This window comes from Sturnus vulgaris, chromosome 1 (genome assembly GCF_052056855.1).
Source record: "Sturnus vulgaris isolate bStuVul1 chromosome 1, bStuVul1.hap1, whole genome shotgun sequence".
NCBI lineage: Eukaryota > Metazoa > Chordata > Aves > Passeriformes > Sturnidae > Sturnus > Sturnus vulgaris.
Genome location: NC_142243.1, coordinates 109,242,555 through 109,270,414, shown reverse-complemented (window position 1 = coordinate 109,270,414; position 27,860 = coordinate 109,242,555). Strand labels below are relative to the sequence as shown.

The window sequence follows — 27,860 nt, the reverse complement described above, 5'->3', positions numbered from 1 at the left end:
TTTTTAACATATGAACTTAAAATATTTTATTTCTCCTAGTTTTTCATTCTTTTTCCTTACTTCTCTCTAAACTTTGCTTTTAGGCCTAGAATATTATTTTTGAAAATAAAATACCATTGCAAAATTTTTTTATTAGAAGCATATCTGTTTTAGTAGAACTTCCTGGCTTTTAGAAATACTGAGGCATGAGGCTTTTCTACGTAGTCTCATGCCAGTGTTGACCCACATGGATTAAAATAGACTGTTTTAATCTTTTACCAAATTTGGAATTAGAATATCTGCCCACTGGGAGTTTGTAAATTATTCTAGTTTATAGAATGACAGGTTTATATAAATAATTGCAATGATTCCCACTGCATGTTTTAAATTAAAATCTACTTTTTTTGAGTATTAGGAATCATGAAAGTGCAGAAAAGCAAAACTTTTTTTAAAAATATTTTTTTCAAGTGTCTTGTAGTGTATTTTGTTTTACACTTTCCCAGCTGTGTTGCATATTTATTCAGAAATAATCTTTTTATACTGATCAGCTTGCAAGCAGGATTGTGCTGGATATGAAATTTTTGCATAGCTTTTTTTTTTGTTTCAGGTAATTATTTTTAAGAAATTCCTAAATTAGGATCTCCTGTAATAGGATTGTACACTAGAGTCATTGCATTAGGTTATATCAGGTTTTGGTAACTGTGGTCATAAGAATAAGGTCATGCATTCTTGCAGAGAATTTTTCAATGGGAAGGTAGGTTCTTTGAGCAGCACTTCTTCTAAAAGCTATGAAAACTTGAAGTTAGACAAATGGGTTCAATGAAGTTGATTGTATATGAAATGTGAATTTTATTCTGTGTAGATAAAGACACAGTAAATAAAATGAGAGATCTGCGCATGAAAGCTGAAGATTATGAAGTGGTGAAGGTGATCGGTAGAGGGGCATTTGGGGAGGTGCAGTTGGTAAGTTAAGCTTCTGTTTGTACATTTGAATGTATTCTGTAATATTTGTTCATGCATCTGTTTTTCAGTGTAGTGTTCAGAAGATGCAGTCTTAAACATTATAACCTTTGGCTCAGTGAAATTTTATTCCTTTGCATTTTATGGGAATGTTTCTGAGAATGTCCTATTTCAGTCCTGCCCGAGTGCATAAGAACTTGTTTTGCATTTCAGTCTTCCCTCTTAAAATGGAATGTGTATTCCTTATAATCAAGAAAATTAGCCTTTACCACTGTTTACATGGACACTTGAAGAGGTCTTAAGGTCTAGAAGAGTTTCTGCCAGTTCAGAGACTACACCAGATTTTTGTGGACATAGCTCTCAGAGATGAGAGATGTGTGTTGTTTGTGATAGGTTAGCAGCCAGGCTTGTTAATCCTGCTTTATTTAATCGAGTGCTGGTGGGAGAAGGTTGGAAATACAGCAGCAAGTATACACATCTGCTAATGAACTCTGGAAAATGCTTATAGTTTTAACAACACTGGCTGCCAATATTTGTCCTTTTAAGGCCACATACATGCAAATTACATGACTCATATGCCTATGGACTTCTGTGTTGAAAAGTTCTAGGAAGTGTTTTAAAAGTAATGCATTGTCAGATGTAATTATTTTGTGAATGTACAGTATATAATACCTTACAGTAATGTGAAGAACATTTTTATAAAAATGTTAAAGCAGTTAAAAAGTGTTAAATGGTAAAGCAGGAAAAGTAATGTTCTCAGTGATGTTCTTCATGTGTTAATATGGCAAAGTAGTATGTTCCATATGTCACATTTGTCTTCACAGGTAAGGCATAAATCCTCAAGGAGAGTGTATGCTATGAAACTTCTGAGCAAATTTGAGATGATAAAAAGATCTGATTCTGCATTCTTCTGGGAAGAAAGGGATATTATGGCTTTTGCTAATAGTCCCTGGGTTGTTCAGGTAAAGTGATATTACCTTCAAAATATTTGCATTACGGAATAGTTTGACTGGAATAGGACTGCATGACTTGGAATTACATGTTTCAAAGTCTTTTTTTTTTTGTTTTCTTTGATCTGCTAGGGAATGCATGACTAAGATAAGAAATGCTATACAAAAGAGCAGGTATCACAGTTGCTTCAAACTGTATTTTGTCATACTTGCAAGATAAACTATTCTGTTTATTATTAAAACTATTATTAAAATTATTTATTATTAAAATTTCTATTATTAAGATTAAATTATTATTATTGCCAGATATATATTCGTGCATCTGCTCTGTAGTAGTTATTTGAATCATCCAGCATACCAGAAAGACATACTTAAGACAGAGCTTCTCTATGTTCTAATTCCTGTGTGCATCTTTGCAAATGATTCCGGCTCTGGTTATTTTTTTCCCCATTTCAGTATTGTCACTGATGGTTTTTTGGGAGGTGCTGCTGCCTTTGAAGTTCTAAGGAGCATGCCTGAACCAATCATCAAGCATTTTGTTTGTACACATCAGCTTGCTAATTTAAACTGTTCTTACCCTTAAGCATATAAATTCTTCTGTTAGGTTGAAATTACACAAATTCATTCAAGATTTACCCAGGTCAGTTGGGTAACTGCTTTACTATCTGTCTGGGTGTGATTGTTTAGAATAAAACTTAGGAATTTCGTACAATTGTAAGTAAAGAAAAATCTAGTTGCACTACTCATGTTGAACACAAGGCTGACAACTTTAAGGGAAATATTTTTATTGTTTTAAGTTTAGGCTCATTTTCTATCTAATAAATAAATGTTGACAATAGAAATATAAGCATGTAGTGATAATACAAGTAGAATTAGGCAGATGTTTGCAACAGACTAGTTTGATCTTTGTATATGGGTTAGCTAACATCCCAGTGAGAAAAACCTTTTGTCTAAATGCAATGATCATTCTTTGAAATGGTCTCAATATTTATTGCACCAAATTCATTAATCTTAATTTGTAACCAGCATTCTACTTCTTCCAGGGTAATGTAAAAGGATGGAGGATCTGGCTAAAATTTGCTCTAGAGGTTGACTTCTTTTTAGGAGGTTTGCTGAATGATGAAGAGTTGCTGCAGTTGTTGTAGCAATTCTGTTACTTTGGAAATCAGCTTGCACAGAAATACCTTTGATTTGCCAACAAGCAAAATATTAAAGATAACTGGAACATTAAGTGACTTATTTTTTGTTTTTGCTTTTTTGCAGTTATTTTATGCATTCCAAGATGACCGTTACCTTTATATGGTGATGGAATACATGCCTGGTGGGGACCTTGTGAATTTAATGAGTAACTACGATGTTCCAGAGAAATGGGCAAGATTTTATACTGCTGAAGTTGTACTTGCATTAGATGCAATTCACTCAATGGGTTTTATACACAGGTGAGAAAGAAAAAGATGTTACATAGGGTTGTTTATTACCTGATGCTGCCAGAATTACTTCAGTTTAGGCGGTTTCAAAATTCAAGATATTACTTCTTTATTGTTATTCCATAATTATTCCATCTTACAAATTGAAAAGTTATTGCCATCAGATACTGGAAGTCTGAGGTGGTATAGTCAAAGTAAAGGTTTTCAGCAGGCTGATGTTCCTCAGTATATATAAAGTAAAATAAATTTTTATTGAGCAGTAAAATTGTCTTACTTTACCTAGAGATAACAAGAACAAAAATGGTATGAGCATGTTGGCCCCAAAATGATTCTTTCCTTTCGATTAGAAAAAGCTGTTTAGGGAATTTGATCACAGTAGTATCCACTGTTAGGAATTAATTCTCTGCTAGGTATTTGAAGCCTCAGTGACCCATTAAAAAAGAATCTGTGAACAATGTGAGGAAAATCTCCCAGCCGTATGTTTTCTTGTGAGGGACAAGATGGAAAATTGAGATACAGAGCAAAGAGACTTGGATTAGTTTCATATTATGCACTTGCCCTGAACTGAAATGTTGTCAATTCTCAGATAGGTTGAGAAGTTTTCTTTTTGATATTTGAACTTGTATCTGTTTCAAGCTTTTAATTATATTAATTAGGAGCAGAATAATTTTTTCAACAGAAAATACAGGAAGAATTTGAGTAGTGTGTAGTATACACTATAATATATATTTTCAGTTTGTAATTTGGTCACAAGATCGGTGTTAACACGTAAGCTTTTGCAAAAAAGGCAAACACAAAGCAAAAGAAACTACTAATCCATTGCTTGAGTAGGATCTAGAGCATCATTAATTATGTAGCTATGCTGCATCTAATGGGTAAATTATCTGGCTGAATGAACCATTTGTACATGAGTATTGCAAGCTTTAGAAAGCAGGCATTAGAAGATGCCAGCAGCACAGAGAGGGGTTTTTTTGTGAAAATTTAGATTATTTTGACACCAGGATATTTTTTGAAATTTGTTTTACCGTATAGTTAATCTGTTCAACTCTGATGAATGAACAGGAATTTATGAAAATATGGGCCTAATGCTCATAGTCAGAGACCAAGTGTCAAAGGACCTGGGAATGGCTGAGGCTGCTGCTTTTCCCCAGCTTTCATCGACAAGGTCTGCTTTCAGGCCTCTCAGGTCCTGTGCCCAGTGGCAGAGCATGGGAGAGGAGAAAGCATTGCTCTGGCAGAGGAAGATCAAGCTGAGTCCCAGTTGTGCAAACTGCATATGCACATGTCCAGAGCACATGGTGGGACATGCCATGGGTGGTGAGGGAGCTGCCAAGCAGCCTTATGATACTACTCTGTTGTCTTGAAAGGCATGTGGGAATTGGGAGAATTCCTGGTGACTGGAAGGAAACAAATGGCACACCTGTCTTGCCCTAAGAAGGGCTGGGAGGAGAGAGTCAGAGGAGCTGAAGGCTAGCCAGCCTAAGGGCACTTGGATTAAATTATCAGGAATCCTTTTCTGGGCATGTGGATGGAAAGGTGGCTGTGAACAGCCTGCATGGATTTATGGAGGGTAATGCATGCCTTCCCAAACCAGTTACCTTCTGGGTTGAGATGATGGGCTTCACTGACGAGGCAGAGTATGTCTGTCTTCACTTTAGCGAGGTTGTAGATGTAGATGGCTTAGAAAAGTACAGTTTGAACAGATAGAACTGTCTAGGTACTCTTTGAGTAGATTGTGCTGTCCAGCAACAGTCAGCTACCAGTGGTTCCCCAGAGGTTTGATACCAGGATCAGCTCTGTCTCTGTTCACAATGTGAACAGTGCTCAGGCAGGACAGAAAATATTAGTCACCAGCTGCCCAGCAGGACTTGATAAAAAAGATGGGCCAAACCTGAAGTTGCATGGTGAAAAGATGAAAGGCAATGAATGATACAAATTGCAGCAGAGGAGTATCTGTGTATTCATTAGGAGTTGTTTTTTCCACTGTGAGGGAGGTCAGACAGTACAAGAGAAAGGTTATGGATTCTTCATTCTCAAAAAAAGAAAACTTGCCTGGGTTTCACCCTGAGTAACCTAATGTTACTTTGAAGTTGAATCTGACTTTGTAGCTATACTTTGATCAGGCAGCTAACTGAGAGTCTTATAAAAATCCCTCGCAACCAAAATTATTCTGTGAATGTACTGGTACATTTGTACTACATTTCATCTGACAGTTATGGCCAGAGTTCCCCCTTGAGGTCTCTGAAATATACTTTCTCCTGAAATTTGTATTATGCTATCATGATAATTATTTCTTACTGCTATTCTGCTTCAGTATGTTCAGTGATGTCAACATGCTGCACTTCACCAGTTACTTTATGAAAACTCCTGTAGTGAAAGTACTTAATGGAGAGTGGTATAAGTTAATACTTGTCTTGAGTCATGGGAAAATATTTGTTCACAATAATAGAATTTTGAAAATGATATCCAGTTGTTCCCTTGAAATAGAAGTGGTACAGAAAAAAAGCTATGTTTCCAATGTTTGATGCAACCAGTGAGTGTTTTTAGGAACCTGAGGTTCAAGATCAGTGCCCAGATCTGTTAAATATGGTGACTTAAGGCTGTATTCTGACGTGTGTTCTACTTTTTAAAAATGTAGTTCAGCAGTCTGTGTTGGTCGCGATTCTTAGAGAAAGCAGAAGAAAATCGAGATAATAGTGGTACTTTAATGTTACTGTTTTTCCATGCAATGTTGCATCTCTAAAACAGTTGACTTCCATTGTTTGCATAAGGTAAATATATTAAATTGAATGTTTACTTTTTAAAATGTGTATTTTTCTTCTTGCAGAGATGTGAAGCCTGATAATATGCTGCTAGATAAAGCCGGTCATTTAAAATTAGCAGATTTTGGTACTTGTATGAAGATGAACAAGGTAAATATTTAATTCACTGTCTTTTTTTTTAAATTCTTTTCTGTAATTTCACTTTTCTGTTTGTGAAAGGAAAATATAATTAAAAGTGAAAAAAAAATACTGAAAAGTTTTAAGCTAGATGAGAAGAGTGTAAAGTTCCCACTCTGTTCCCTTACTGTATTTCATGGCCTAGTAAAAAGAATTAGATTGTCTTTAAGGTCCCTTCCAACCCAGATCATTCTTGGATTCTGTGATTCATGCATCTTATTCAGTGACAATGTAAAGTGCAGAAATGGCTCTTCACATACTGTTTTCTAGAGAAACTTTCTGAAGTCAAGCCTTTGATTGTCTCTAGATGCTCAGGGTTATTTCTTTAAGTTTTTTGGTATGAAGAGTTAGTGCAAAGAAACGAGATGATTTTTGCATAGTATGCCAGAAATGAAAGAGTCAAAACTGACTTGCCAGTTGCTGAATACCAGTTTAGGTGTATTCAGCTAAATATTAGCTGAATTTTATTTATTAGCTGTTGCTAAATAAGGAGGATAAATCTGAAGGAAACAGAATAGTTTATGTAGTGTAATAAAATTATTTATTTTTTAAAAATGTATTCTGAGGTCATTAAAAAAATGTATTGCAACAGTATTCATGCACTGTGTAGCACTGTTGTTCCCTACATAAAACTGACTGGGTTTGTGTCAGCCTGCACATTTATTTGAGGAAAACAAATTGTGGAATTCTGAAACACGTGGTACTTGGTAAAGTTGGTGTGATATGTACGATATATTCTCATCATATTCCAGGAGATTTGAATAAATTACTGTACTTAGCTGCTGAATAAAAGGCACCAATAAAAACCAAGTGCAGGTTATGTGTAAAAATCCTAGTAGCCTTGAGCCTAGTCTTGCTTCCTCTAGTCTTTTGAAAGAGAAAGGTTTCTTTCTAGAAGGAAAACTGCTCAGCATAGGAGCTTAATTTAGGATTTGCTGCATATGCAGCACAGATTAATATTTATTTGCTTAGTTATGTATTTTTATGCAAGTCTTTCCTCTGATCCATTTATAGGAATGGCATAGGATTATTTCAGAAGTGCCTGAGTGGCACTGGAAAAGGGTGTGTGGGAACACCTTCAGCATTCTGGATGACAGCTCCAGTGTGACTGATCTCAGTTCTCCCAGCCCTTTCTCAGGGGTATGAGGAACATCATTCTTCACACCTGTTACCTGTTTGGAAGTCTCTCTACATAAATTTTCAAAGCCTTATCTACCTTTAATCTTCCTAGCATTTGGTATATTGGGTCAGAGGCCAAAAACTTGCAGTTCAGCTGTTCCTGTTATCAAAACCCCTGATGTTGACCCATTTATGTTAACAGAAGAGCTTTCACTGTTTACAGTACATCTTGTCAGCAAATGATACATTTATACTGGCATGAGTGACCGTGTGGTGTGTACAGGGTCTAGATGCGATGCTGATTGCTTCTTGGATACTTACTGAGGTTTTTAAAGTAACTTCTATTGTATTTGACAGATCTAGTGCTTTGTTCTGGCTTCAAAAGCTTAGACTTCAAAAACACAAAAAAAAATTCAAAAGGAATGTTTGTCGACAAAATTTGATGTGTATCTGTTGATGTTGCTTAGGCTGCATAAGCTCATGGAACTTAGTGGCAATTTTGGATCTTATATTTGGGCCTGGCTGTTTTTCTCTCCTTTGTAGGAAGGAATGGTACGATGTGACACGGCTGTGGGAACACCAGACTACATCTCTCCTGAAGTATTGAAGTCCCAGGGAGGGGATGGTTACTATGGGCGGGAATGTGACTGGTGGTCAGTTGGAGTCTTCTTGTATGAGATGCTTGTAGGTGAGTAGTAGGATCATCAGAATTGACGGCACTACTTAACTAGACTCCCGTGTTAAAATCACTTGTGTTTTTAACATTATTGCTTTTCTGGCATGACCTGTGACCTGTGGTTTACAGATCCTGGCATTTACAGAATATATTTTAGAAAATTCTAGCAGAGTTCTCAAACATTTGTCCTTTCCTCTTGTTCACTTGATTGCATACATTGTTGTATATGTAAGTCAAATACTGCAAATTAAGTCTGCAATAATTTTGATCTGCTTTTTAATGTTTGTGGTTCTGCTTTTTCAGGCGATACACCTTTTTATGCAGATTCTTTGGTTGGGACGTACAGTAAGATTATGAACCATAAGAACTCCCTTACTTTCCCTGATGACAGTGACATTTCTAAAGAGGCAAAAAACCTCATTTGTGCCTTTTTAACTGATAGGTAAGGTTTATATTTTACTCCTAATGAAAATAAGCTTTAATTAAGAGTATTTCTTGTTATGTTAAAAAAAAAAAAAAAAAAAGTATTTTTTCTGTGTGCATTTTTAAACTGCTCAAGAGAAGTGAAATTCTTAGTGCCTGGGCATGAGTGCAGTGTAACAACTTGGCAATTGCCTGAGCTGTCCATGATGGTGGAAACAGAATCAGCAGAGCTTATTATAGACAAAAGGTAAAACCAGGCTGTGCTCTGGAATGTAGCTACTGTGCTCGTATACAGATCTTCTTATGAAAACTTTTGAGTTATGTCTACATTTTACTGTAGCTTGAGAGGTATTTTATTGTCTTTGTTGTTAGATTGTGCTTTAAAATTAGTCTTTCCTTCAGAATGATGTATGGAATCTCACTTGTTTAACCGAAACGCTTTTTAACAGGGAAGTGAGGCTAGGACGAAATGGTGTAGAAGAAATTAAACGACACCTTTTCTTCAAAAATGATCAGTGGGCTTGGGAAACACTCAGAGACAGTAAGTATAGTGCTTTTCTCAGAAATGGTGGTCTGGCTTATCTATGTATCATGTTAGCAAAAGGAATGGTGTATTTTATTTAAAGGAGTTTAAAGTTTTATTTACGCTGTACCAAGCAAAATTTTCTTAGTGACTTGAGTAATGGATTGATTGTTATCATACTATTTTGCATTTTTTCTAGCTGTAGCACCAGTTGTGCCTGACTTAAGTAGTGACATTGACACTAGTAATTTTGATGATCTGGAAGAAGACAAAGGAGAGGAAGAAACATTTCCCATACCAAAAGCATTTGTGGGCAACCAACTTCCTTTTGTAGGATTCACCTACTACAGCAACCGTCGGTATGTGTGCAGAAAGCAGATTAATGGTGTATTCTTTGTTGGCACTATTTCTGACTCTTACCAGCCAATATTTAGGTTTAAGTCTATTCAAATATTTATTAATCATCCAGAATATTAAAAATTACTGTCTTTTAATACTTGAACAGTGATATCCAGTACTGCTAGAGCATCATTACCTTAAAATATCACATTGTGTTGTTGAGTATCCTATTCTGCATCGAGAAGATTTTATAGTGATCCTGCAGAAACTAAGCAAGAAAAATCCACTGTTGCCACTGCCAGGCAGAGCTGCCTGCACAGTACTGAATTGTGTGTAGAGTCATGAATCAGAGTTTCAAAGTCCATTTGTTTTGCTGCATATTACTGTCCCTGAGCTGAATATGAAGTTTCCATACTTTACATCAGTGTTTTAGTGTGTGGTAAATTAAACCTTGGCTTACTAGAAATATTTCCTACTTGCCTGCTTTCTGCTTCATAATTTTTCTTTTTTTAAGTATACATCCACTGGCAGAGTGAGATGGTGATGCTGTATGGCTTTCACTATTGCTTAAAAGACTTTTAAAGTATATCGATTAAAGCTGTATTAATTCATACTTTCAACAGTCATTATTATTGTAGGCTCTATGGATAGCTATATCTACATTCAAAAATCTCAACTTTTTAATACTTGGAAAGCTACTTTTAATTGTGATGTCAGTCAGGCTTAAAATGGGCTAAAACTCCTAGCAGAACTGTCAGATAGAGACTGCTGTTTTAATAGCACTTCTGGATAGGAAAATCTTAAAGGAAATAAATCTGGTTTTCGTCCTTGCATAGAAGAGGAAACACTTTTCCAAGCCTGTGGTGAAATTCTTTCCATCTCTGCAAAGAGTTGGGTTTATTGTTACTTTTTGCCACGGTAAGGCGTAGAAGGACTTGCAGGCTTTACATAGGATGAGTTCAACAGTTCAGGAGTTTCACCTGTTGTTCTCACTTCAGTCTGTAACTTTGGAAAGTTTTAATTTTTGCCTTGCAGGAATATTTTGGAATATATTGTCAAGAAGTAGCATATTAGGACCTTGTTAATAACAGAATTTCTTTCTTCCCCATCTTCCTTTTTGGGGGATAGTATCAGGAATTTTGAGAACTAAAGTGGCTGTGTTCTTGCTGTCATTGAAGAGCTCTGCTGCTGTCTGCTACTGTCATAACTTTGTAGGCTTACTAGAGCTATGATGCTGGCCTAGAATGGAATTTTGTCCTGTAATATTATACTGGTGTGATTGTCTTGAAAAACTTGAAATGACTATTCATGCTTGCTAAACCTGTAATCCTAACTTTTTTTTTCTTGTACTGAAAATAGTTCAAGCATTAAAAGCAAAATAAATCTGTATTTGGTCATTTTAACACAGATTTTGGAATACCAGCTGAGAACACTCTGTAGCCCTATCTGGCTTATGAGTTCTCTTCTAGATTTGATGGAGCTGGTGCTGTGCCTGTATCACATTCTTACTGCTCAGCAACCCTGGTGTGTAAAATATGGTAGCTTCTTGTACTCCAAACAGCAAGCTGGTTTCCATAGGAAACTGTTTCATTTCCACTTTGTCACTTGATTGTCTGAAAGCCAGCTTGATGTTTAATTTGGCCATGGTTTGGAGATGCCTTTGATTTTACCTTCCTTGATCCTTTGGAGAGTTTTTTTAATATCTGAAAATATCCACATGAAACAAAAAGGATGAGTCCATCTTTCTCAATCATGTATTGGAGAGTTATATCTCATGTAATCTGCACTTAATAGATGCTTTATTCTCTTTAGATCAGTTATCAGGCCAAGAATATCACATCAAATACCAAAGGAATTTGAAAACAGTAATTTGTATTTATTTACCTGACTCTCCAGAATTATTGCAACTAGAAATGTATGGTATTTTTAGAAAACATTTACGCAAAATAAGAACACTGGCTTCAGGGCAAGCTTTTTGTGTGTAGAACTCTTAGTAACTTTGTTGAAAGTTACACAATCTCTGCAGACTTTGCTTCATTACTGCTACTTGCTGCATAAGTGCCTGAGTAAATATTTATGGGATGGAGGCCAATGAGAGTGTTGTAACTAAGGAAAGCAAAGATTTTTTTAATGGTTATTAAAAAAAAGAAAAGTGTTTGTTTTAGTCTTTGGCAGAAATCCTTTTTTTCTGGAGGCCTTCTATTGTAGCTTTTTACTTTAACCTTTATAATAAATTGAATTTTTCAATTAAATGTTCTTAAATCTGATTATGTTGCTATTTGATTATCCACATTTTGGAGCAATAAATCTGGGAGTTATATTTTAGGATGTCTGTATTATCTTAATCTTTTTTTCATAATCTTGTCTTTAAACAACTCTTCAAATATAACTTTAAAAATGTTTTTGCAGGTATTTAGGTGTTCCTGCAGAAAATTCCAATGACAACAGAACGGGCTCCAGTGTGGACAAAAGTGTGGTATGTCTTCATCTTTATTGTGTCCTAATAAAGAGTCTACTGCGCATATAGGCATAAACTGATTGAGTTAGAGATGTCTCAAGTTATCTTAGTGTTTGGGATACGAGAAATTAATGCATAATTTTTAGCTCTTTAGTTTGGCCTCCATAATAAAGATATTGGAAAAGCACAATTTCATTTCTTGATATAAAATTGGTTTTCCTGAATTGAATAAAATAGCTAAAACTTTTTGTGGAAAAGGATTCACATTTTTTATCTTTAGAAATATCAAAGTGCTTGTGCAGTGTTTTTAGAGTGCCTTATTGATCCTTTGTGGCATCCATGGAGTCTGGACTTCCAGTGAGCTCAGTGGGAGGTGGAAGACAATGTACCAAGCTTGGGCATTCTTCTCCTTCACAAGCTTTCCCCACAAGCTGTTGGCAGTTGGGCACTGATGATCTGCGTTTCTAGAGTAGTTCACCTAGCAAGAAATGCTCAGGAATTCTTTCAGTTACTTATTCCCAAGCATCTCAGCAGTCATGTTTCCAGGAAGATATGCTAAGGTGTTTGAGACTTGGTTGAGTGCTTGGACTCTATGTAAGTTCTGATATAAATCAAGCTATTCCCAGAGAATGGTTTGATATTTTACAAACCACATTCTTTCCAAAAGGAAACATGGTCAAAAATCGGTAATGAACTCTAAAAGAAATCTTGGCTTTGACTATTATTTACTTTGTTAGTATTTTGTTCTGTTTTCTGTTGAGAGTAGAAAAGATACTGATCTGTGTTCCCTTTTCTCTTAAACTAGCAATAAAAAGGCTTAATAGCACATGGCACTACCCGGAGAAAATTTGTGTAGGGCAGGGGAACTGATTATGTCCTTTATTGGACAACTGGATTTAATCGTTGAAATGTCTTGATTTTTAATGTATATTGATGGATTTTATACACTTTATTTCCTTATGGGCTGTTGATACAGTAAAATTTAAAAACAAAGCCAGACTTTCCAATATTTGAAAGTACTTCAAACTGTGTCCTGGATTTTGGTTGACTTTGAAGAGAGTTATTGAATGGACTTGGCATACTCAGTGGAATACTACTCAGTGTGTAGTTAAAGAATTCTCAGTAGTCCTGCCCATATTATCAGGCATATTCAAATGTGTTGTGATTTTAGCAGTTTTGGGAGGTGAAGGTCTAGAAGAATGTGAGTGATACAGGAAGGCTTAAATCAATGTTAAGTCTTTACTACAAGATATTTTCCCACCACAGTTCTTTCTCAGCTGTTTTTCTTTCATTACATGCTGCAATGAAAACAGTAATGTTGACATACGGTTAGCAAATTAATTAGTTCTGGAAATATAACAAAAGATATTACCTGGTCTCTGCATTTTGATGTCTGCTTTTTGAATGTCTTTGGGGAGAAACATGAGTGCCACAAATTTCCAGGGAGTTAATTGTTTTGCAAGTGTGTAAAACTTAACAGAGTTAGGCCATGGTGTGCAAAAATAGAATTCAGTGTCATTTTACTGAATATCAAACCTCATTGAAGATATGATTGCTTGCTTTGGTTTAGTGCTGTCATAACCACCTGTAAACAGTTTAGATTTTAAGAAAAAGGAGGTGAACCCATTCTTTTGCACTGGATCTTAGGTTTTCTTCATTGCTCAGGGTACAAAACCAGACTCACTATGCTGTAGTGAGTAAGAAAAAAGAAGAAGAAAAAAGTATGACAGTTCCAGAGGGATTTTTCTTTACTTCTCTGTTGCAGACAGGCTTTTCTGTAGTCCTTTCCTCCTCTGCTTCCTACTCAAAATGGAAACCGAGATCAAATTAAAACTTAAAGGAGTGCTTTTATACTGAGTGAATTGTAACTCAGATTTTCTTGAGGTATTCTTTAGTCTATTGATAGCAGATTGTGCAGAACTTTGTCCGGAAGCCTGTTGTCTCTACTGATATAATTAGACTGCTCAGCAAGCTCAGATGGGTCCCCTGGGGTACAGCCTGATGTGAGAACATGCAGAGACAGAGAGACGCAAGAGGATGTGATAGCAGTCCAAGCTAGCAGGAGTCAGCACAGAAATGCCTCAGTTGCCAGATGTCTTTTTAGACCTGTTTCTCATCTATCCCATTTAGTTCCTCTGTGCACCCTGTCTGGAAGGGCTATAACATGAGTAAAAAGAAATGGAAGAGTGATCACGTTGAACCTTTGTTATCCTCAGTTTCAGTGTGTTTCCTGTGGTCCTTTCTTATTAAAGCAAGAGCCTTTAAATAGTCTTGCTTCTTGCTTTATTTCTCAGTGGTTCATACCAATGAGATAAATGCGTTGTCCTTCCTTTTTCCTCAAAGATTAGATTTAGAAGCAATCCCTTGTTTTTAACTACAAGCATCATCTGATCCACATAGTGTTATGTTCTATGTCACACCAGTAATTTGTTTTCCAGAGCAGCTCTGTTAAGTGTTGAAATGTCTAATTTTTGGAAGTTTTTTGAGATTTTGGAGTTAAAACAGGAAACAAGAAAGCAAAGTATCAGAACCACTTGAATATGTTGCTTTGAAGAGAGTCTAGATCAGGATTCTAGTGCTTCTCTGTGAAGTTCCTAGACTGTTGAGTGAAATGTGTAAAAATTAAATAGGCTGAAATCCTTACAGTATCAGTGGAAAGGTTTATAATGAATCAACACGAGGTTGACTTGATGAGCTCCTTTGTTCAAAGCTAACACCATCATGGTAACTAAGGATTTTGGTGTGGGAATGAGTTTATTGTGCCTGGATATTCGGTAGAAAGTAGATATTTTGAGACTACATGAAAATAATGAATTTCTGAGTTTATCCTGCTGGCAAACAGTACATGCTATGCTGTAATGTGCCGTATTAACATCTGAAGTTTGTTTCTATCTTTCAAACCTTGGTACAGTTTAGCTGTAAAAATTACCTCTGATTAAAGAGATGGTGAGAGTACTTTCTCCCCATTGCCAGTAATTGACTGGCCTGGTTCTGGTTCCTGAACTTTTTGTCAGCTTGAAGATACATTGCAAAATACGTGTGGTGGTTCATGCTGGAAGAAATTTTGAGACTAACTAAAGTGCTTTCTTACATCTTTGCAGTAATATCTTTAGTCAGTTGCTGAAGATATGTGAAACAAGGAGGATTCGATTTAGCTTAGCCCTGTGAATTTTGAAGATACCCTAAAATGTCATGTACATGGAAATGAAAAAACTGTCAGACTTCTTGTAATTAAATTGGGGGGGGGGGGGGGCAGGGAGGAAGGGACACACATCACATTTTAATAAGGTAAAATACCTTATTTTTGTAGAAGAAAGTAAGCTGTGATACAATGTAAACAGAACTGAATATTATTAAATACTTTTTAAAAGTTTCTAAATTTAATGCATTTTCTTTCATGTACAAATTTTACTTAAAGCTGGAAAATATGCAGAAGATGATCTATGAGTTAGAAGAACAGCTACATAATGAAATGCAGTTGAAAGATGAAATGGAGCAAAAGTGCAGGTGAGACTTTGAACTTCAATTGTTTACATAATTTAAATATATCTAACACTTCAGTTCTGTGTTACTGCTTTAGGGATTACTGGGATAACACTAAGAATGGTGTTGTAGTTCTCCAAAGGAGTGCCAGGCACAGGTTTAAGTAATTCTAAAATTTTCTTGAGTATGGTATAAAGAAATTTTTTTTCATTGACAGCCATGTAACACGTGTTCTTTCTGAACACTTAAGTGTTTGAATTTATCTTGTATCTCTGTATTCAGATGTTTTATTGGACTGAGGTACACACTCACCGTGCGGATTTTTTTGAAAGTGTGAGATTCTGTATATATGGTATATATTGGATTATTAAAATTAATTAGCTGTTTTCTAAATACAGGGTGCTTGTTGGAAAACTGCTTTTTTTTTTTCTATGACTGACATATAAGAACACCTATTTGCTTTCTGAAGTTCTGTTTCTACCATGCTGAAGTAGCAGCTATGTGAGAATTGGCATTTCTTGCAGTCACACTTATGAACAAACAGTCGAGATTCTTCTTCTCTGATGAACACACATTTTAATTCAGACCCATGCAAACTAAATTCCCCTTCGGTTAGCTTCTCCGTTTGAAGTCTTTTCCTGGAGGATTAAATAATCCTAGGAGGCAACACTAGGTATCTGATACAGGAAGAATTTAGACTTGTGAGTTGGAACCATAGTGTGTAGTTGTACAAGCTCCTTAGGTGTAAAGTGGTAACCGAAATGGTCTGGTGGGAATTTAGGCTGTGTGACACTGTTGCTTACCTAAACACAAGCTCACTGTTGGCACGTTCTGCTCTCCACAAGCAGGATGTACATTCTTGAAGGATATTCAGTAGCTGTCTGCCTGCAGTACTACTGAAGTTGTCAGAGCACAACTGTGTCTTCTGGTATGTCATGCCATTCACTGCAGAGTTAGTAGATAGGAGATATTACTAACCATTGTAACTACTTCTTTTTGTACCTGCCCGGCAGCCTTGTCTAGGTCCTCTTTGCTGCCTCTTTGAAGAGGGGTAGCTGCCTACAGAAATGCAATGGATGTGTCAATGTTATTGCCAGTTAAATGAGGTTTTACTGGGTGTTTTGCCACACTCTCTCTGTAGTCCAGTCTTCTAATACATTGTTTAACAGAGCGACTTTCAAATAATATTTTTCATTTATCATTATCTGTAGTAGGGAGCTGTCTACTGTGGAATTAATGAACTATTTTAGATATTTGGAGGTCGCAACTAGAGTAAGTCTTAGCAGTTTACCAGAGTATTCTAATCTTAAGGATAACCTGTTGTGTACATACACTGTTTTTTGCAGATTAAGGGATAAAATGTGGCACCTAACGTTTCGCAGATTTAATCTGTAACAAAGCTGATAAATACTTAGCGATCTATTTTGCAAATGATTTGCAGTGATTGATTTTCTTCAGCTTTAAATGGTCATTACAAAATAACATTAGTCAAAATATAAATGTTTGCTTTAGTAATGGTCACAAATCACGCCACTAGAAAAACAGTATGTATACTATATCTATAAAATGATCTTGTTTTATTTTTAGATCTTCAAACATAAAGCTAGACAAGATAATGAAAGAACTGGATGAAGAGGTAATTTTTTCCTCACTGAAGATGCCTTAATTGGGTAAAGAGTGGAGTTAGGAATACTAGTTTCATGATTACAAGATATTTTTTCTGTGACTAAAATATTGTTCTGTGTTCAAGTTTGAGACCTAACAATCATGTTTCAATACATAGCATTGGGAGATTACATTTTTATTTGTACACATTTTCAAAAACTTTTCTTTCTGTAAGTCATGCTGATTTCTGTTTGCTAAATATTTTACTTAGTCTTGCTCATTGCAAGTTTTCTGGAGTTGATGAAAGTCAAGTACTACAAAAATACATTTTCTGTTGAGTCCTTCTCTTGTCTCTTGATAATAATTTTAGCAGTTACTTTTGATGTAATCACTAACAACAGTTTTTCTAGTAATCATGTAAATTTGTCATGTAGAAATTAAAAAAGCTGTCTTTTCTGAAAACCTTTGCAAGGAAGCCAGAAATTCATTCATATGAAACAATGCATCAGTTTCCTTGTTTAATTAGTTGTAGAGATACTGGTTTAGTGATCATTCCTTCAAATATAAGTATAAAATACTTACTTACTTTGGATTTTAGGGAAATCAGAGGAAGAACTTGGAAACAACAGTGTCTCAAATTGAGAAAGAAAAGATGGTATTGCAACATAAGATAAACGAGTACCAAAGAAAATTTGAACAAGAGAATGAAAAAAGACGTAATGTGGAAAATGAAGGTATGCAGTATTGTCCAAATGTTGACACTGAGGAGGTATATGATGTGTTTTGGGGAATAATTTAGTATCATACTAGCTTAAGTGCTGTGTGTTTTTTAAAGTTTGAAAAGAGATCTTTTCAAATAACACAGATTTTGAGTTCATTTTTATTTGAACACAGTTTTTTTGTGATTATTTTCCAATTCTGTTCTCTGCAGCACTGTGCTATGTTGTTGACCTGCAAGCACAAAATTTGACATAAAAATATATATAAGAAGCAAAAAGTCAACAAAGATCTATCAATGCAAAACAATATTTTGGAGCATGTTTTTGTAAAAAAATCAAGAATAAAACCCTGAGGGTTTTTTTAGTATCCTGTATTAATGGTGCAATTTCTCTTTAGTGTCCACCCTAAAAGATCAGATGGAAGACTTGAAAAAAATCAGCCAGCATTCACAAATTTCAAATGAGAAGATAACACAGTTACAAAAACAAGTATGTTGTTTGTGTTCCTTGTCTTCATTATTTCTTAGATTTTAGCATTCAAATGTAGCAAAACTGGTTCCATAATCTTTATGTTTGAGAATCTTGTCTGGTTTCTTTTAAACAGCTAGAAGAAGCAAATGATTTGCTGAGGACAGAATCTGACACAGCTGCAAGACTGAGGAAGGGTAACACAGAAATGAGCAAGTCATTGAGTCAGGTAGAATCACTGAATAGAGAACTGCAGGAAAGGTGCAGAGTTCTGGAAAGCACAAAACTGCAGGTGGAGAAAGATTATTACCAACTACAAGCAGCTTTGGAGTCAGAACGAAGGGACAGAAGTCATGGATCTGAAATGATTGGAGAACTACAGGGTAATTATCCTGAATTTATACTTTACCAAAAAAAGTTGTGATAACCCTACTTAAGTGGAGTTTAATAACGGGAGGAAAGCCAGCCTGCAAACAAAATGTGACTGAAAAATTTCTGATGTTTGGATCTAGCTTCCTGATCATGTTGAGCAGCTCTTGGGAAGGAGGGAGAATATCAAAATTAAAGGGTGTCAAGCTGATCGTGAGTCTGGGGCTGCACTGACTAAAAGTCTGAGTGGTGCAACTGAGTGAGTTTTGCAGGGGTGCAAAAATATGAAGAGCTGATACCGTGCTAGAGACAATGCAACACTGTCTTACTGCTTTGTGCAGCAGCCAAGTTGCTATGTCCTGCAGTTGCTCTTCTTTCATTTGTGGAGAAGGCTATTTTTTTGTTAAATTGCATTTGTTTTCTTTTATGATGACTCTACATTACTTTTATAAGCAAGATTAAGAGCACAGTAAGGGATGCAGATGCGGAATCCCTTTTTTCAGGATGCTTGAAACTTTTCTATTATTTGTATTGATTCTTCATACTAGAAACTATTCAGATGCATTAGGTCATGACTGTGCTTGTGCTAATGGACCCTGACTCTTGCCATTTTGAACCATCTCTCTGCAGTATTGAGACTGCATGAGGTACAGGCTTTTGATGAGGACTCTCCTTTCCCTACTAAAAGGGAGCTTATAAGTTGGAGACTTTTTATCGGGGCCTGTAGTGACAATATGGGTGAGACCCTGGCACAGGTTGCCCAGAGAAACAGTTCTTGCTTTGTCTCTGGAAGTGTTTCTGGCTAGGTTAGATGGGGCTTTGAGCATCATGGTCTAGTGAGAGGTGTCCCTGCATGTGACAGGGCAGTTGGACTAGATGGTTTTCAGAGGTCCCTTCCAAACCACGTGATTCTACTTAATTTAGTGTTTCATATAAACTCTTAATGCCACACAAGGGTAGATACTGTGGGGTTTGAGGAATAGTTCCTTTTTCCATGTCATAGCACTTAAAATCATAGGATGGTTGGAAAAAACCTCTAAGATCATTGAGGCTAATTGTTAACCCAGATCTGCCAAATCCATCACTAAACCACTTCCCTAAGTGCCACATTTACACATCTTTTGAACTCTTTCAGGAGTGGTGATTCCACATCTTCCATGGGGAGCTTGTTTCAGTGCCTGACTTTCCCATAGTTTGAGTCACACTTAGATGAATACATGTTGTGTTAGTACCCAAAAATCTGTTTGAGGCTGATGTTCTGTGTAATGTACCTTATTTACCTATTAATTGAGTTAGCATCACTTATAGGTGCTTGTTCCATAGCAAAGCAGAACTTAGGTTAATGAAAGAAATTTTGAATATTAGATAATGGAAATGATGGAAGGCAGGAAGCATTTTTGCATGGTTAGTTTTTGTGAGTTGTTACTGATGATTTGCATAAAGAGTGTCTAAAAAGGTAATTTTCCTCTACAATGTGTGGCCTTTGCATGCATGAAAAATTTGAAGTATTTGAAATATTTTATGGGCCCAGATATCAATAAAAGTTGCAAAGCCAATTGGTCTAAGCAAAGTAACTAATATTGAGGGGTGTTTTTCTGGCAGTTCGGATTACAACTTTACAAGAAGAAGTAAAAAACATTAAAAACAATCTTGAAAGAGTGGAAGCGGAAAGAAAACAAGCACAAGATATGCTTAATCATTCAGAAAAGGTATGGTCAAATGATGTTGAAGCTGATGTTCTTTGTCAGTTTTTGATTATATTTTCAAATATTATTGATGTTTCCAAGTCCAGTATTATTGCTCTTAATGAGTCTTGCGGTTAAATTATTAATTAAGTACTGCTAACTTACAATCTCATCAGGACAGTCTCCCAGGTCCTCAGGTAGTTCTTGTAGCATTAGGCATAAAAATTATGTTTGTCATTCATTATCACTGGATTCAAGGATCCAGTCCTCCTTCCAGTAGCAAGGAATTTTTTTCTGCCTGCCTAACCATGACTGCAAAGACTTGCCTCTGAAAATCCATGAATTTTTTAAAATCTGATTTTTTTTTTGGCCTTTACTGGATGTTAATTTGACTAGATCTTTGCCAGGCAGACCTTTTGATAAACTTTGGTGTGGAATTTCTTTTCTATCCTTCCATCCTTCCTTCTGAATGGCAGCAGAATGTTCCCCTACTATCTCTGTTCCCTTCCATATGGTGGAAAAACAAATTAAGAGTAAAAGGAAATCCTGCACCCTTTCTCCAAACAGGCTGCAGAGTTAACTCTTTCTAGTGAGGTCAGGTAAAGAATTGCTGTGCTGTGTGGTCTATGCAAATAAACTAGCCTGTGAGGGAAGGGACAGGCAATTCTAAGTTGATGTTATGTGAAGCAGCCATTCAAAGGCAAGTCCTCGTCTCTCAAAGCACATCTCCAGTGCTTGTTTGGTGAATTATTGTTAATGCCTGGCGAACCTAGCAATGAAATAACTCAAGTCCATTCAGGTAACAATTATTCAGATCCCCCTGTCTGGGATGTCAGTTCATTAGTTGTATGTTTCCAATTTAGGTGACTACTGATTATACAAATGGAGAAGTTTCCATTTTCTTATCGACTACTGAAAAAAAGTTAATGACATTTTTTCCAGAGCACTGAGTACAGTTTTGGTCTGTTACTGTTCATTGCTAAGCGTGGAAAGTAATATTGATAATCTCTTGATAACAGAAATTCAATATTAAAAAAGGGAATAAAAATGTGATTCACTCAGGTATTATAAAAATCTGGTAACTTTTTCCGTATATTTAGGAAAAGAATAATTTAGAGATAGATTTGAACTACAAGCTGAAATCCTTACAAGACCGGTTAGAACAGGAAGTCAATGAGCACAAAGTGACTAAGGCGCGGTTAACTGACAAACACCAGTCAATAGAGGAGGCAAGATCAGTTGCCATGTGTGGTAAGTGTTTCCCGCAAGTTTCAGGTAAATATGTAATAAAATGTATTCTGATTATGATACTTTATTACACATTCTCTTGCAATGTAGTACTCTTGCACAAGTGTTTGATCCCTTGTATAAAGAAAATGCATAGTAAAATCTTAAAATATTAAAACTACACATTTTAAATCATTTTCCCTAACATGCTAAAAATTGTATTGTTTCTTAATGTTTTGCATACCTTACTTCAAGGCCTTCCTTGGCTTCTAAAATGCTGTTGAATCTTGAAATTCTGTCTAATGCTGAACAGAATTGAAAGAATGCATTATCAAGAGAGATGTCTTAGAGCATTCATTCCTGTGTAACTGCATTACAAATACCAGTGTTGCATTAGGCTTGTCTGAAGTGAAGTGAGAAGTTTCTTTTGTAGATGTATATCCATGACTCAAAGGTGTGTCTTGATCTTGTAATTGAATATGTCAGGTTTTCTCTGTGAAGGTCATCAGTACCTAAATGTGGTTTTTAGAATTAACAATAATGGTAGCATTTTTTTCTTTTGCTACTATCAATTCATGGAAATGAAACTTCGTCTTACTTCAAGAGTCTGTGTTTTTTATTTCTTTCATTGTTTATCTTTCAGTTGTCATGATACTATTCCAGTGCTTTGAATGCAGATTGGAATTGCATTTCTTTTTTAGTGTTCTTTGTAATAAAGCCAGGGTCTTTTTGCTTAGTAACCAGTCCATCAAACAGCTTAGATAGCTGAACAAAAGGGTCTGAAAAATATTAGGATATTTATGACTGTTTTTACAAAAGCATGCTTGTAAATGCTATGTACTAATTTTTGTTGTTTTGCTTTCCTTAATCTTTTTTAGAAATGGAAAAAAAGATAAGGGAAGAACGGGCAGCAAGAGAAAAGGCAGAAAATCGAATAGTTCAAGCTGAAAAACAATGTTCCATGTTGGATTTTGACCTGAAGCAGTCTCAGCAGAAACTGGAACATCTTCTTCAGCAAAAGGAGAGACTGGAAGATGAAGTAAGTAAACGTTCATCACTAATGATTTTTTATATGAATAAGAAATTAGAGTTGAACTGAGAAATAGAAAATAAAATCCACTTGTACTGAGCTCCTTATATAATACTCTCAGTGGAATTGAGGATAGTTGTTGGCCTAAGTAGGTTTAGGTAATTTATGCTTATTTCTTAACCTCTAGCATGTCTTGCATATTTGAATCTCAATTCAATACAACACTTTTTTATTTGTTTTCTTTTTTTCTAAAGAAAAAATTTGCTTATGAATTTGACTGTGCAGTTGATTGATGTGGATGATATATACAGGTCTGTGTTGTCTAGTTTGCATTCTTTCCTTTTGTTCAAGGAAATGCAATTAGAATATTGAGCGTGAAAACTAGGTACTAAGAATAATAGCTTCATCCTCACATTTTCTTTACAGAACTGAAGGGAATGATGTTTGTAGCACCTTTCTTAGGGGTTGCAACTCGTGTAAATTAGTTTTTATGTGGTTGGCAAGCAGATGTTTTTTCTAGGATGAGAGATTTTTAAGATCTGAAATCCATGGAGCGGTTTGCAGACAATTTGAATTTTTTCAATTGTTGTCTTTCTAAGTAATTGTTAGAAACAATTTCTAACAATTCTTTCTAATTGTTGTTTAACTGTTGATAAGTTAAATTAGAGACTTGGAAATAAACTAAAAATGGGAAAGCTTTATCATCTTGCAGCATCATAGCCATAGCTTCTAAGGGCAGAAGCTTTGTGTGAGATTATTGCACTGAAGTGTTAGGACATTCAGGAATGTTTTGATAAATGGTACATGGTGTAGCATCTAGTCAGTGCTGTTTAATATAAAATAATTCATATGTGAAACCTCTTCAGCCACATGCGATTGGTTATTTAACAAAGGCTCCTAAATTGAAATATTTGTCATTTAGGTAAGGAATCTGACACTTAAGCTAGAACAAGAGACGAATAAGCGAATAATGGCACAGAATGAATTAAAGGCACAAGCTTTTGAAGCTGATAACTTGAAGGGTTCTGAGAAGCAGCTGAAACAGGAAATCAATACCTTGTTGGAAGCAAAGAGATTACTGGAATTTGAGTTGGCTCAACTTGCAAAGTAAGTAAAAACCTGAAGTAAAATGGAAAAAATTGCTTAATTATACATGTACTATTTTGCCTGTTCCTGCTAGTGAAAAAAGTTCTCTGGTGCATAGGCATTTTTTCCTAAACTAAGAGTATTTTTAGCTCCATGTTATGATTCCTATGTAGCTGCATGTTGTGATGTCTATGTAGCCTTCAGTGTTGGAATATTTTTGTTATGAGCTATGATTCAGAACAGTTCTTGGCTCACCATTCTATGTTAAGGCACACAAACACATACACATATTTATAAGTATATATTCCTATTTTAGTTGAATGACTTCGTTATAGATTCACTCTGATACTACTTACTAAATCATATGGGACGTCTAGTACATGGGAGTGAATGGTTCCCTTTAATTGCCTGATTCATTTTCTTAATGTTTCTTAAACTAACTTAAAATGAAGACGTTTTTCATTAATTATGTTTTTTATTCCTTCAAAGACAGTACAGAGGAAATGAAGGTCAGATGCGTGAGCTTCAGGATCAGCTTGAAGCTGAGCAGTATTTTTCGGTAAGACTTGTAAGGAATTGTGTGTGTTACATTTTGACATGAAATGATTTAACAGTGAATAGTTGCAGCTTAAAGTGTTTTAAATGTAAGTAAGAGCCTGGCATAAATCAGCAGTTCAGAAAATCCTGGTTGAAATACAAGCAAGGTTAGAGAACATTAGATGGTGTATCTAAAATGTTGCTTTGTTGTTTGTCAAAGCTGACATTACATTGAATAACTCTTACCTGAATTATTCATCAGAGTTATTCCTATCCTGAGGTTGGAAAGGAGATATTTTTCTGATATAATTGCAAACTTTGTAGAGAGTTCAAAATCTCAAAACTTATTGGAAAATATTCCCTGCTATTGATCTACCTATGTATGTTTAAGACCCATAGACTCAGTAGCATTCTGCATGTATTCCTTATTCTAAAAAGCTACCTTCTCTGCACCTGAATCTCTGAAGAACCTTACTGGGTACTCCAGGTAGCCAAAATGTGTATTTCATGGAGGTAGTTTGATCTGTTTCATCTCTGTGAAAAGAAACATTAGTATAAGATTCTCTCTAACACCTGAACTTCAAATACATTTGTGAATATGGACAGACTCATTTCACTTTGGTAAATACTTTTAAATTTGGTTTTTCCTGGGAGAGGCAATAAAAAAATTTGTGTTTATAAACTGCATATGATGTAATTTCATTATCTGTTACAGGGGCTTTTTTTGCATTTCTCCATGGCATACTACTAATAAGAAGATACAGAGCATTATGTTCCTCAGTTTCTTTTTTCTTTAAATAGGTCATTCGTAATGCAGTCTGAATATTTAGCAAAAGTAGTTTACTGTAGAAGATCAGAATTGAACTTTCAGGATTACAGGCGATGTTAATAATAACAATATAGTAATAAAAACCAGTAGTAATTCACAGAAGTCATTTACATAAATCAGACCTCAGCTGAATCACTTACTAAGTTTGTACAGAAAAAAACCTTAAGATTCTAAGAGAAAAGGTGCTTGGACACAAAAAGAATGCAACAGGTGAAAGCACAGAATAGTGTTAGGCTTGTTGGATGAACATTTTGAGACAAGTGATGCTTCAAGAGGATGTCCTGTTGAGTTCAGGAGACCTGTTCTGCTGTCACAGTGCCTTCCTTCTCTTTTGCAGCACATGTATTTGTGCAGCTATGTAGGAAAACACATTAGAAAATGGAAAACTAATTTGGTCATATCAGTTCCTTTCCCTACAGAAACTGGAAAGAAGCATCTGGGAGAGGAAGGAAGGAGGAAATTTCATTAATGACAGTATTGGCATGTGTTGGGGTTTGACAAATTCAAACTAAGTAGACTGAAAACAAGGAAGAATTTCAGTATGGAATTTAAATAATAAGTCTTTTTTTATGCTTTCTTTTACAGACACTTTACAAAACTCAGGTTAAGGAACTGAAAGAGGAAATTGATGAAAGGAATAAAGAAACGCAAAGAAAAATGCAGGAGTTGCAAAATGAAAAGTATGCCCATTATGTTTCTCACATACACCTAAGTTTTTCCATGTAATACTGTCTCACTCATGAATACTTTGAATCTGATCTAAGATATTTTAATTCTTTTAGAAAAAGGCCTCAAAAGTGTTCCATAGCACCTTGTAAGTGACAAAGACATAGGATGTTACCTACACGGACTCACGAAGCTGAATATGTTCATTCATATTTGCTTTGGACATTACCATGTCTGTAAGAATATCTGAGAATTTAGTAAGATTCAAAAATTTTAAAAAGCATTCCAATTTGTGGTAATCATCTCACCAACTTTTAAAATTTGATCATATTATCCTGATAATTACTTAATATATTTCTATAGTCAGTAAAATAGTTTGAGAAAAAGGTAACGAAAAGTCTTGGAAATTTAGTATCCTTCTGATTACAGCAAAACTAGTTATTATTAACAACCATTAATTGTGATGTACTATTTTCTAAGCTATCAAATAAGAAAAAAATTTAAGCTTGTTTTTCCAATTCCCTAATTTATTTCATGTTCTGAAGAGAGAGGCTGTAGTCTTATGAAGTACAGTTTCTTCTAAAGTCTGTCTCTGAGCATTAGCATTGGAAAACAGTCTGAAGGGCAGAGGTTATGTCCAGTGTTCATTTTGTATAGTATTTTGATGGGCTAAGAAAGGGAGAAAGAAAAGATACTGTGCTAATAAATATGGTGTGGGAGGAAAACGCGTGTCTCTGCAAAGTTGTTCACAAGTAGTAAGCATCATAAGGAAATGGGGAGAGAGGAGAAGGTAGGCAAGACTTCCCGTATTCTTCTTGGGGTTATTTATTTCTTTTCTTACTTCTTTTTATAGATTCTTTGTATTCTATTCCCTCACTATTCTCTGCAATCTTATGTTCATCCTAAGTGTTTCTCACTTGGATATAACTATGGGAATTGTGATAATGGGCAAATGTGGGTTATGTATCATTTGATGGACCACTCTGTACATATAATTTAGTTTTATTTTCTGTTCCTCAAAGGCAGGAGAATATGTCTTTGTGTTTCATGGATGATTGAAATGTTAATGAAAGCATAGTAGGCTTGCTGCTGTAGCTTGTGTGGACCATCAAAAGATACAAGTGTACAGAAGGCAGTTTTGTAGCTTTTGCTTTTCTTAAGAAACTAAGATAATGACCATTAGCTGAGTGGTATAATTTGGGTTTGATAGTCTTCCTGAAAAATTGGTGTGTTTTGCATAGGACAAGGAAGTCTTAATATCCTTTTTACAGAGAAACACTTGCTACCCAGTTGGATTTAGCTGAAACCAAAGCTGAGTCAGAACGGTTGGCACGGGCACTTGCTGAAGAACAGTATTATGAACTGAATCAGGAAAGCAAAAAAGCTGCATCAAGGCACAGACAAGAATTGACTGATAAGGACATCATCATAAGAAGGGTAAATTAACTGTTATCAATACCTGTATAAATCTCTTCCAACTGGAAGCCAAAATTAATGGTTTTAATTAATGAAGTCTTGTGGTCATAAGTGATAGCTAATCAAATATCTTAAGTTTTGGGGTCACTTGGAACCTTGAACATTTAAATTTCATCATGTGACCTCCCTAAAAACCAAAATTCATTAATCTGAGATGAAGGCAGAATGAAGATCAAGTGAATGTCTGTCATTCATATATTAAGCCTTTTGTATTTACTTCTTGTCATTGCCAAGTGTATTACTTAAATCTTGTAAATTTGTGGAGCTGTGTATTAGAGACTCATTGCAAAGTAACTTAGTCTTTAAATAAAAAACCCACTTGAGAATCTTGAGTTTCACAAGCCAAACCCCAAAATGTAATTTTTGAAGACACTTAATAGCATAGCTTTTGGAGTTAATATGAGCTTGATAAATGTCTTTAACTGAGAAGTGTCACAAACAGCAAACCATATGTAGCATAGTTATTTTACCTTTTTTTTTCCTACTTAGCATCAGCTATGCATGTTTTCTTAAAAATCCTGGGGCTGTAAAACTCCAGGTGTAACTGAACTTAGCTCAGTTGCTCAAAGCTTTCTGTTAATGGATATTACATCTCTGTGAAAAGATAGCGCAAATAGAAAATTCTTGAAACAAACACTAAGCTTGAGATCTCTAGAATACCACCATTTCTTAAGCAGCGTTTAGAAGACTATCTCTTTGACATCAAAGGAATACCTTCTTGCCAGTGTGCTTTTGGTTTCAAGTATTCTGATAATTTTTTCAGACAGCTTGATAAACAATCATTTGTATAGGCTTCAAACAAAATCGTTATTTAGGAACCTAAATATGTCTGGTTTTTCATATATATTTGTTAATTTGTTATATTTGTGATCCTGGCTGTGATGACA

The 27,860-nt window shown here is 35.4% G+C and overlaps 1 protein-coding gene across 3 annotated transcripts in view; it reads left to right on the top strand.

Annotated features, from left to right (window-relative positions):
• Nucleotides 1–27,860, top strand: part of ROCK1 (Rho associated coiled-coil containing protein kinase 1) — an 83,221-nt gene that overhangs the window by 34,517 nt on the left and 20,844 nt on the right. For all 3 annotated transcript variants that reach the window (XR_015807032.1, XM_014871280.2, XM_014871279.2), the window contains exons 3-23: nt 842–942; nt 1,764–1,901; nt 3,153–3,328; nt 6,144–6,228; nt 7,918–8,062; nt 8,354–8,492; nt 8,923–9,014; nt 9,196–9,355; nt 11,745–11,811; nt 15,212–15,300; nt 16,864–16,912; nt 17,480–17,615; nt 17,998–18,089; nt 18,205–18,451; nt 20,040–20,146; nt 21,223–21,373; nt 22,228–22,388; nt 23,302–23,486; nt 23,955–24,024; nt 25,417–25,511; nt 26,769–26,934. Coding sequence is in view for 2 of the 3 variants with exons in the window: in XM_014871280.2 (XP_014726766.1) it covers nt 842–942; nt 1,764–1,901; nt 3,153–3,328; nt 6,144–6,228; nt 7,918–8,062; nt 8,354–8,492; nt 8,923–9,014; nt 9,196–9,355; nt 11,745–11,811; nt 15,212–15,300; nt 16,864–16,912; nt 17,480–17,615; nt 17,998–18,089; nt 18,205–18,451; nt 20,040–20,146; nt 21,223–21,373; nt 22,228–22,388; nt 23,302–23,486; nt 23,955–24,024; nt 25,417–25,511; nt 26,769–26,934 (2,651 nt within the window). In the remaining variant the exon portion in view is untranslated. The remainder of the gene's footprint in view (nt 1–841; nt 943–1,763; nt 1,902–3,152; nt 3,329–6,143; nt 6,229–7,917; nt 8,063–8,353; nt 8,493–8,922; nt 9,015–9,195; nt 9,356–11,744; nt 11,812–15,211; nt 15,301–16,863; nt 16,913–17,479; nt 17,616–17,997; nt 18,090–18,204; nt 18,452–20,039; nt 20,147–21,222; nt 21,374–22,227; nt 22,389–23,301; nt 23,487–23,954; nt 24,025–25,416; nt 25,512–26,768; nt 26,935–27,860) is intronic.